Source organism: Cucurbita pepo, chromosome LG13 (assembly GCF_002806865.2).
Source record: "Cucurbita pepo subsp. pepo cultivar mu-cu-16 chromosome LG13, ASM280686v2, whole genome shotgun sequence".
NCBI classification, from domain to species: Eukaryota; Viridiplantae; Streptophyta; class Magnoliopsida; order Cucurbitales; family Cucurbitaceae; genus Cucurbita; species Cucurbita pepo.
Genome location: NC_036650.1, coordinates 320,075 through 331,130, shown reverse-complemented (window position 1 = coordinate 331,130; position 11,056 = coordinate 320,075). Strand labels below are relative to the sequence as shown.

The 11,056-nt window shown below is 38.8% G+C and overlaps 3 protein-coding genes across 9 annotated transcripts in view; 1 reads left to right on the top strand and 2 right to left on the bottom strand.

Annotated features, from left to right (window-relative positions):
• Positions 1-5,517, bottom strand: part of LOC111808101 (protein YIPF6 homolog) — a 6,426-nt gene extending 909 nt beyond the window's left edge. The window contains exons 1-3 of one of the 2 annotated variants that reach the window (XM_023693908.1): positions 4,826-5,517; positions 2,486-2,560; positions 2,184-2,198 (exon numbers count right to left, since the gene is read on the bottom strand). In XM_023693908.1, the coding sequence (XP_023549676.1) occupies positions 2,184-2,198; positions 2,486-2,560; positions 4,826-5,326 (591 nt within the window). In that variant the 5' untranslated portion in view covers positions 5,327-5,517. Of the gene's footprint in view, positions 1-1,658; positions 2,199-2,485; positions 2,561-4,825 lie in introns of those variants that run through there. The other variant, XM_023693907.1, reaches the window with a different exon arrangement.
• Positions 5,518-5,693: 176 nt separating this feature from the next.
• LOC111809367 (pentatricopeptide repeat-containing protein At3g61360) lies at positions 5,694-9,935 on the top strand. 6 transcript variants are annotated; one of them, XM_023695818.1, is made up of 3 exons: positions 5,694-7,298; positions 7,693-7,944; positions 9,858-9,935. In XM_023695818.1, the coding sequence occupies exon 1, from the start codon at positions 5,754-5,756 to the stop codon at positions 7,284-7,286; it is 1,533 nt and encodes a 510-aa protein (XP_023551586.1). In that variant the 5' UTR covers positions 5,694-5,753; the 3' UTR covers positions 7,287-7,298; positions 7,693-7,944; positions 9,858-9,935. The 6 variants fall into 6 exon arrangements, with proteins under 6 accessions (XP_023551586.1, XP_023551587.1, XP_023551583.1 ...); XM_023695819.1 differs by having other exon boundaries at positions 7,693-7,940; positions 9,858-9,924; XM_023695815.1 differs by lacking the exon at positions 9,858-9,935 and adding an exon at positions 8,213-8,589 and having other exon boundaries at positions 7,789-7,944.
• On the bottom strand, positions 8,501-10,528 carry LOC111809368 (protein ROOT PRIMORDIUM DEFECTIVE 1). The gene has a single exon (XM_023695820.1). The coding sequence runs from the start codon at positions 10,440-10,442 to the stop codon at positions 9,054-9,056; it is 1,389 nt and encodes a 462-aa protein (XP_023551588.1). The 5' UTR covers positions 10,443-10,528; the 3' UTR covers positions 8,501-9,053.
• Between the last annotated feature and the right edge of the window lie 528 nt (positions 10,529-11,056).

The window sequence follows — 11,056 nt, the reverse complement described above, 5'->3', positions numbered from 1 at the left end:
GGGGGGGGTTTGTTCTTACTAAACAAGGAGAACCATCAGAAAAAGGTGGCCTTGGTGTAGAGAATTTGAAGAAAATGAATTAAGCTTTAATATAAAGTGGAAAGAAGGGGAACTTTGGAAAATTCTAATCATTAGCATCTATATGTATAGTTAGAGAAACTAAATCAGAAAGCTTGCATAGCCCGACGAAGACTATTTCAAAGCTTGGATCATTCTTTCATAAAGGTTCCTCAATTAGAGTTAGAAATAAGAAAATGGTTGGAATCATAGTCTCTGACACTGCTTCCCTAAAATTTTAATAACAGTTGTTCAAGAAACAAGAGGTGTTAGTAAAAGATGTTTGGTAGGATAATATTGCGCATTAGATTTTTTTTTTTCTTCAGAAAATTTAACAGCAAATGAAGAAGAGGGTGTTCTAACAATTGCTTCAGCTTTTTTATGGGAAATGTATTTATCCAAAGTTGTATGGGAGTAGCTTAGTTTTTCACATCTTTATCGATTGTCTGGGAAGAATTACACTCAGTTGCCTCTATTTTGTCTCCTTCTGAGTTATCTCCCTCTCTCTCTTTTGGTTTTCGTCATCCTCCTCTAGCTAGCCGAGCGTCTCTGGAGGTGGTGGGCCTTCTTTCTGTTATTTCAGATCAGAGATTTCTTCTAAGGAGAAAGGATTTGTGAGTTTGGGATCCTAATCCTCATAGGTGTTTCTCTTCTCCTTCGTTTTCTCCGTCCTTTGTTCCCTTTCTCTCATTCAGGGGGCCTCTGGTTTCTCCTCTCCTGTGGAAGGTAAAAGTTCCTAAGAAAGTGATTTTTTTTGTCTTGCAAGTCTTCATATGAAACACCTAGGATCCAATCCAGCGTCACACTACGTTGGTTTTGCACCTTCTGTCTGGGTTCTTTGTAAACAACAAGAAGAGGAACTTGATCATCTCTTGTGGGGTTGCCACTTTGCTTACTCTCTCTGAAGTTGGTGCTTCCGTTTGCTTGGAATTGCGGTGGTGTGTAATAGGGGCTATCAGCTTTTGTTCAAGGAGGTCATGATGAACTCGTCATTTTGTAATAAGGGGAGGATCTAGTACCAAGCTTGTTTTGCTATCTTGTGAAGAGAGTGATTTAGGAGAAACAATAGAATTTTTAGAGGTGTGGAGATATCCTTGGATGAGGTTTAGGACGAGGTGAGGCTTAGTGACTCACTTTTTTCATGTTTGAGAAATGTTTTATTCATTTAAAATCAATTTTGATGGTATGGATATTGCGCTTAAAAGTAAAAAACCAAACGTGAAATTAATTTTGAATGATTTTAGGAACTTTCCGAGTAATTTTAAACATGACACAAGTGATTTTAAATAGTTCAAAATTACTCCCAAACATGCCCTTGCACTCTCTTAGGTTCTAACAATAAACACAATCAAGAAGACCGCACAATGCAAGATTAAATAAGTATCTAACTCTATGTTCTAATCGACAAAAAAAACGTGATGATTAAAAGCATGTTCTTGAATAGAAGAGTGGTAAGGGAGCNTTTTAAAAGTATGGCACAGCAATCCCAAGTTAATCTACATTCACCAAAATACCACTCTCAAATATTTCACCATAGCTACGGTCAAATATTTTCCAATTCCCAGAAATTATTTTCAACAGTTCTGATTCCAGACGAGAAATAGCCATAAAATGATTGCATTCAAGAAATGAAGGCATATCATAATTACAAGAAATATTACACGGTCTTGGATTTCCATGAAAGAAAACTTGCAGACAGTGAATATGATGATGTAGGCAGATCTGAGTTTCAAGACATTATATGATATAAGTCAAAAAGAAAGGGTTACAGTAAGGTGAGAGAATATTGATCAATTCATGAGGTTCCTAAATCATTACTCAATCATCATATCGATCTCTTCTTACCAAAACCCTTTTAAGAGCACCATTGTTAATGCATCTCAATTAATGGCAATGATCAGAAAACCAACTGATACATACATAAGGAACACAGGATAGAGTGCAAGAGCTTTTCTTCTTGGGTTCACAGCTGAACTCATGAAAGGATATGCAGCCCAAGAACTCCATGCCAAGGTCACACATACCACGGCTATCTTCACTACTACATTGTCCTTCATCATGCAGATCAATGCTCCAACATCTAGAGGAAACAGGCAATATCCCAAGAGACTCAAGCTTTGGAAGAAAATTATTTGTCCACCCTGCAGTAACCAAAGTGCAAGTCTCCAGTTATTCTTGTAATAGATTAGAGATATGAAGCAACAAAAGCTCATTAGGGGCGGTGAGAAACGCTTAAATCTGATTAGACAAGACAAAACATGGCACTAAAAGCATTTTCCCACGATTTTCACAGAAGTAGGGAAGAGGGCTTGAAATAAAAATGTATGGAAAAGATTCCGCTATAAACCAATGCATAAATGAATTCATAAAGAGAAATTTCCATTTTCCNGTAAGGGAGCGGGAAAGAGTGAAAGATAGATTTAGTTACCAGAAGAAGCACGTTCAAGGTCAGAATCACTGCACCAGCAGCAAGAAGTGCAAATGCAACAGCAAAAACCTCAGACTGAAAAGAAAATCAATTCATATCATTAGTAGAGTAACAAAAAAAAAAAAAAAAAAAAAAAAAAAAAAAAAAAAAAAAAAAANAGGGAAAGTAGATGTAGGGAATAAGAATAAAGGGCAAACAACGGTTGAAAAATATCAAACAGATATATAGATAATGGTTAAGAATGTTTCAAATGCTAAGGTGATCGTGGAATATAAGAAAAGAACAACGTTATAAAGATATTTAACAACACGTCTCCATTGAGCATCACAAATAAGGACAACTTATAAGTGTTTTTTTCAAATACAACATATGTACATATATATTTGTTTTTTTTAGTTGAACATTTAAAGAGGTGGGGAATCGAACTTATCTTTGGGATGGTAACAGTGTCTTATCCATGAAGTTATGCTTGAATTGGCTACGTACATATATACCGAACTTGACCTTTAAATAGAAGAATACAACTATTCTTACATGATAGTGCAAAATGCAAGAATCAATGCAATTTAAGTGAGACAATTTGCTCAAATCTACTTCAAGGCTATCTAGGTTTCATTTTCTAAGGCATTTGCTTCTCTCTGTTTCAGCAGGAAGTTTATTAGCTTGATCCAACAATGCGGCGCAGGGAAACAAAAGGAGGATCACCGCGAGCTGACTAGACTGCATCTGATTATTTTGCTAACATATATGTATACACAAGAAAGTTCATTGACAAGAACAAAACAATACAAGAGAGATGTGTGATACAAGAAACCCATCCAAACAGAACAAAATCTATTAGCATTGATAAGAGTCTCTATGTAACTCGCCAATTCTTCTATGTCTTTCTCTCCAAAAATGCAATACAACATTAATTTCTCTAAAATATTTTCTCATTCACTTTGAGGATCGACCAGGACAAAATCTGGTGCCAGAATCCTCTGCAATCCTGACTTACCATAGGAACCTCTCGTTCTTCTGATATGACAAATGAAGAACTTCTCAATTATCTCCCTGTAACCTCTATGTCTAGCAAACTGAAAACCAAACACATATAAGAAAACTCCAAAAAGACCATGCAAAATTACAACTCAAGAGGATATGATCCAACTCTTCCTTTGACCTCTAACAAAGAATGCAACAAAACGGTCCTATCAAAGAAGGAAACTTTCTTGAAAGCCAACCAAGAGTGTTAACTCTTCAATGGATAAACTTTCAAACTAATGAAGAATTTAACCTTCTTTGGAATTTGTACATTCCACAAAGAAGAGAAAGAAAACTAACTAAAGGGAGAAGGGCTCATCAAGCAACAAAAGAACAAGCTACAAGAAAAGCCACCGGTAGGTTAGGACTCAAAAAACAAACCCTTTCCCCTAGTGTAAGCTCAAACTCTCTACTGAAAGATAAGAGAGTCATGACATATGATGTTTCCCTATTGGACAACACACGATAAAAACAAAGTGAGAAAGAGGGAAAGCTCCAAGAATGATCCAAGACACCAAGGAGAAGGTGGGCATCGTGGGTGATGGGAGTGATATCTACTTTGGGAGAGTAAATGGGTGATGGGATCCAAGATATTCAAGAAATATCCAATGAGCTCCCTTAAGAAACATACTTCTGGGAGGATTAATGTGCGGGAGATAGACCCCTCTGCATTAAATTTCCTCATTCATAACATTTTTCCTTTATGAGGAATCGTTTGATACTTGCTAGCTACACCAATACAATTAAGGAGCAAGCTCCTTAAGGAAAATCACACAAAAGAGGTGGTCTCCAGCACTCTTCTTTCATTCATGCACATTTCAATCTCCTGAAGATTCACGCTGTATTCTAGCACATAAACAATGATTTATGTCCTACAAACCATTTAAACATACTGCATCTGCATTTAAACGTTCCATTGAGCTATTTACAACACTTTTATGCGTCTATTCAATTAGATTTCAGCCATTGATTGAAGCTTAAGTGTTCCTATAATTTCCCGAGTATTCCAACGGTCTAGAATCATCGGTTCCTATTAAAATCCAATGAAACAAAACTAGCAAAGATAGTTTCAAGAAATCTGAACAAAAGCGCTCCAGTCACTTGACTGATCGCTTCCAGCTACTCTGAGACAATATACTAAGCTGCATTGGACATTTTAACAATGCGTTCAACTCGGTTTCAAATCTAAATATCTGCAGATAGTTTAACCCGAACCAGAGCACGGAAAGGCCAAAACAGGCTAATATAAGGAACATAAATCAAACAAAACACAGGCAATCAACGATTTAAACCAACTAAAATTTTGACGAGGCTGACCTTCTTGACGGATGCAGACCACGAAAGAACGAGACCAAGGAACACAATGAAAAAGAAAGGCCCCCAGAGATCCCAATCCCTCAAAGCCTTTCCAGGGTCCTCACGAAAAGGGTTGGGAAAAACCACAAGCTTCAAATTGCTGACGATCCGGGACAGATCCCTCTTGACGGTATCCCAGACCGGTTCCGTCAGAGTGTTGGGCTGCGATCCAAAACCAGTCGCCGATGCATCAGACCTGCCATTACTGGAGACGGGCAACGGCGGAGGAGCAGGGAAGACAGACGGCGGCTTCTGATTACTCGATTTGGTGGGATGTGATGGGAGATTGGAGTGTAAAAACGGGGAAGAGGAAACAGGAATGGAAGCCCTGGGAGGACTTGGGGATCGAGCTGCAAGAACAGTTGTGGGGCCGGTTTGGACGCTGGCGTTGATGAGATTTTCAATCTCGTCGATGTCCGACTGGGACGATTGATGAAGAGGAATTGTATCGCTGTGCGACATTTCCCGGGAAGGGAATTTTCTCGGGAAAATGATGAGAAAATTCGTCGAATCGAAGAAAAGAAAGAAAGAAAGAACGAAGAAGATCAGATCCAAAGAGAAAGTAACCGAAAAATTTTGTGAGTTTCGGAGATTTCTGTTCGTCGACAAATGAAGGGGATGAAAAATTCTGTTAATCACCGCTAAACGTCGTCGTTCTGTAAGTACCTAAAAGTGGCGCGCTCCAACGACCAATGGATCAATTATTTACAAAAAAATAAATATTATTTCATAAATGTATTGTTTATTAAAAAAAAATATATAATAATAATTAATATATATATATATATATATTGAATTACTTGTAAAAACTCCACTCTCCGGTCCCGGCGTCTGCAATAGTTCAACAGCGCCGCCATCTCTCTGTTCTCTGGAGAGTGAAGAACTGAAGATGGTGATTCCGACGAGGCTAACTCAAATCTCTCAAATACGCATTTTTTTCCGTTCCTTTCTGATTCCTGCAGCTCCTTTTTCTACTCATCTTCATCAATCTTCAGAACCCGGTGGTGAAATCGAAAGAATCACCAAAATCATCAACGACCATCCATTTCCCGATCAGCCTCTTCGACCCACTCTTATTCACCATATTCCATCTCCTCTTCCTTCTAACACTTTCCTGAATGACGTTCTTGGCCGCTTGTTTGCAGCGCATTCCAATGGTCTCAAGGCTTTGGAGTTCTTCAAATTCTGCCTCCACCATTCTCAAGCTTCCCCAACTCCAGATGCTTTTGAGAAGACGCTTCATATTCTCGCGAGGATGAGGTATTTCGATCAATCATGGGAGTTGATGCGTGAGATTCAACGAACTCATCCGTTTTTGCTTACTCTTAAATCCATGAGCATCTTGCTTACGAAGATTGCGAAGTTTCAATCCTTCGAAGAAACGATCGAGGCGTTTCGGAGAATGGAGAATGAAGTGTTTGTTGGAAGGAAATTTGGTACTGAGGAATTTAATGTGCTCCTTCGAGCCTTTTGCACTCAGAGACAGATGAAAGAGGCGCGATCAGTGTTCTTAAAGATGTATTCTCGATTTCCCCCAAATACTAAAACCATGAATCTCTTGCTTTTAGGGTTCAAGGAATCCAGCAATGTTACTGCTGTTGAGCTTTTCTATCATGAGATGATCAGGAGAGGTTTCAAGCCAGATGCTGTGACTTACAGCATCAGAATGGATGCATATTGCAAAAGAGGTTGTTTCGTGGATGGTTTGAGAGTTTTCGAAGAAATGAAGAGGGCAAAATTTGAGCCTACATTGGAAACAATCACTACTCTGATCCATGGAGCAGGGGTAGCAAAGGACATAGCCAAAGCACGCCAACTGTTTGATGAAATGCCTCTGAGAAAATTGTGTCCTGACATTGGGGCTTATAATGCTTTGATAAGTTCCTTGATTAGGTCTGATGATGTGAGTTCTGCAGCGGCTTTAATGGAAGATATGGAAGCTAAACACATTGGACATGACAGTATGACCTATCATATGATGTTCGTAGGCCTGATGAAATTGGAGGATGTTCATGGTTTTTATGAGTTGTATAGCAAAATGATACAACGGAATTTTGTGCCGAAAACACGAACAGTAGTCATGATCATGAAGTTTTTCTGTGAAAATCGTCGAGTTGATTTGGGTTTGGATTTGTGGGGCTATCTGGTAGAGAAGGGATACTGCCCTCATAGTCATGTATTGGATGTGTTGGTAACAGGATTATGTGCCCGTGGAATGGTCCATGAAGCATTTGATTGCTCCAAACAAATGTTGGAGAGAGGGAGGCAAATGAGCGATGCAGCATTTCTGATCATGGAGAGGTCTCTTTTGCAGGCAGATGCAAAAGACATATTGGGGGAGCTCGAACAGTTGAGGAAGAAGCTTAAAACTGTTTTGCCCCCTCCAAAGCAGCTTCCATACGAGATTCCGGCATCCTCATAGACAAATTGTGTAGTAAGTTTGGATCAACCTTTTACATGATGAAAATTCCTCAAAAAATCGTTAGGAGATATTGTTCGTTTTGACCTGTTATATATTCCTTTTAAAACGCGTCTATTAGGGGGAGGTTTTAGCTTCAAATATTATCTTTTTTGGTTCGTTGGTTCGTTACGTATAGCTGTTAGTAGATATTGTCATATTTGGGCTTCCCCTCAAGGTTTTAAAACTCTCGTCTACAAGGGAGACGTTTCCACATAGCTATAAGGAATGTTTTGTTCCCTCTCCAACCAATGTGAGATCTCACACAAGTAATCTAAAGCTCACTTATGGTAGCACATTTTTCTTCGAATTGAAATGTTTCTGAGGTTGGTTTAGTTTATTGAAACTTTTCTTGTCACCTTATTGAAAGTATTGCCAGATTTCTTAAGCCGGAGAGCTTTGCCTGTCACACAATGCAGACCACTTCACTCCATATTTGACTAATCCTTTGCAGTGACCACAACAGAAATACTGTTCCATCTCAGCAGCCATGGATCCTCTAATACAGCAAGTGGCAAGCATAACCGTGACACTGTGCATAGCAATTTCCCAGTATCACAAGGAAGCCTCGGTGGGTCTAGATGGCATGGCCAGATTATAAGCTCGAGACCTTGAAGAGTATGTAAGTTCTGAAACTCAGTTTTGATATAGCTTTAGAATGTTGGGATGACTGGAATTTCACTCATGTGCTTTCTGAATATCACACATCAAATCTGTCTTTTAAATATGCTTTCAACCATCCTTGGTCGCTCAGAAGGTTATGATCTATTGAAAAATGCAAACTTTGGAAGCATTCAAAGTCATTGAATGTAGCATTGTCTTTATAATTGTTTGTTCTCTCCTAGAATTCTTCAAGTCTTATTGATGTGTTTTTTTCTCTCATTCTGCAGCCTTGGGTACTTAACTGAAGCTTGCTCATTTGTTGGTCCTCCTTGAATGTCTCGTGCTCGAGCCACCCCTATTTGTTGGCAACCGCTAGGTAGGTTGTATAAGTTAAGTTGATCCAAACACTCACAAATATTTGAAGAAAAAAAAAAACATTAAAAGGGTTTCTATGTATTGTACCCTCTGTTCTCTTTAACTTTGTATAACTTTTCACATGCATAACTTGCATAACTTGTCACATGAAGAACTTAACCTCCATTATTAAATCATGGGAGATAGAATAAGCATTTGAGTGCATTCAGCAATGTAAAAATTTTATTAAATCACTGATTGATTGAGAGATAGAATGTGTAATGAAGTTCAACAAAAAAAAAAAAAAAAATCTTCCAGAAGCCATCTTTTTCCATGCCACATTCTTTGCAGCTTGAAGCTAAGCAAGCATGAACTACATAGGACTTCCCTTCCTATGTAGTTTTCCTGCAGATTCTGCCCATCAAACTTGAATTCATTTGCATTTTACCTAATTCTTCTTCGCCTTCAAAATTTGGATTCCATGCCTGTGGCATCATCATGACACTCCTCTTTAAGCCATGGCATCTCACATTGCCAAACCAAATCCAAAACAGAACCATGAAGATCTACCGCCCCAATCGAACAATGAATATCGAAGCGAAGATCAAGGCCGCTACGCTCCTGATGAACAAAATTTATGTTCGAAGAGCGCTTGTGTTTTAGTTTACAACCAGGAGCTACCAAATGAGTTTTGAGGCTTCAACACAGTCTCATTTAATCAGGGATAAACTAGCAGCTCGAAGGAGATTGTCGTTGGGAACAATCGAGTTTACGTTATTTCGTTACGTTCACATCCTCTTCCTCGAGCGTTTCATCAACACTACGATTACTATCATCGGAGAAATCGGACTCTGAATCAGAACCCACGTCCGAGTCCAAAACGTCTCTCACATTGCCTCTGTCCCCAGCACCATAATCATCTAATTTATCTGGCCTAAAGCTTTCCATATCATAGCCCACTCTTTCTCTCCTGTACCCAACTAGTTCTTTGTTAAGTTTTGACTTCCTTGGACTGAGTAAAACCAACTCAGCCAGTGTTCTTCTAGCCAAATACACATCATTTGGCTCTATTAACTCACCTCTCCTGTAAGCCTCCCTGAGGAAAACAGTGTGAAGCTTCCCATGGTTACCTCTGGTTGAAATGTAGAAAATCCCCTGATGCTGAAGAAGGAAATCCTTCAACTTCTTCGGCAGATCCATCGCCGATCGAAAATGTGCAATCCGTTCCAAACTGATCTTCTTCTCTACAGTCAAACACAACATCTCATGAATTGTTGCCACTGCCCTCTTCTCCATCCTCTTCTGTGCTTCAATGGACCTCATATCGTACTCAGAAACGTCCTCGTACGGCGACCAATAAGGTAGCCGCTGCCATTTCCACACTGCAATTCTATAATACTTCCCTATCTTGAATCCAGGAGGAAAATTCACAATGAACGAGAATCTAATATCCTCAGCATCACTCCCTTTTTCTCTATAAACTCTCTCCCTAGCTTTCTCTATTGCACAAACAGTAAGATTTGGATCTCTTTCTACAATTTCAATGTACTTATTCCTGGTTTCTTTTGCATCAAACAGTCTAAAGAATTGAGGGTATTTGAGAACTACCGAATACTCGAAATCGTCAGGCAACCCGAACTCAGACCGGGCGATTCGGATGTGCTCGAGGCGAAGACGGCCATTGTTGGACATCATCAAAAGCTTCCTCAGCCGAGTCACAGCATCCGGAATCTGCGCAATGACAGCCTGCTTTTCCTGCTCGATTTGGAGATGGGCTTTTCGAGTTAACCTGCAATAGAGGATTCGTTGAACAGGGTGCTCATAGATTTCAAACACATGAGGGAATTTGAGGACGAACGCCCCAGCTTCGTGTTGTTTGAAGCCAAGGCGACGAGCTGAGACATCAAGGCGAGAAACTGGGATGGTTTGGTTAATTTGGGTGAGAATAAGGTCCTGAAACTTGAGCACTTTTCGGGTTTTCTTCTCCACATCCATGTAATTATCGTAGCCATGGTCACGAACCCTTTCGAGCTTTCTGGGAATGGAGGTGGATTGAGACATCGATCTTGAGCGACTGAAATTGCACAGAACATATGCCGTAGTTTTGAATGCTGTAAATTTGGTGCTGCGAAATTTAGAACAATAACCATAAAAGATCATCATATTTCCCAATTGACTTCACTGCGATTAGGGTTTAGGGTTTTTGATGCGCAGGGGATGATGATCCGCAGAAACAGTGTTAGGTCGCCACTGAAATAAGGGTTTTTTTTTTATTCTTAATTTTCTTCTTCAATTTTGAATTTTTTTAAAATTAAAATAAAATAAAAAATTGACCCCACTTGCAAACAAACACGACTCCCCACAATGGTATGATATTATCCACTTTGAGTATAAGCTCTCATGATTTTGCTTTGGCTTCCTCAAAATACCTCGTACCAATGGAGTTAATATTCCTCACTTATAAACCCATTATCATTTCCTAAATTAGTCGATGTGGGACTTCCATCATCCAACAATAATCAATTTTTAATAAATAATTAAATCTAAAAAAATAATAATTGATGTAAAAATTAACGTTAAACTCACTCTTGAGAATAAATTACTCTCGAGTTCCAAATTGTCCCTTAAATTATAACAAAAAAGGTCATAACCCGACCTTATCTCTTGATATACAATTTAATATATTTTCTAAGAACTCGTGCTAATTTAAATATATAATTCAACGGTCTAAAATATATAAATATACTCAAATTTTAAATATTATTAAATTACTAGTC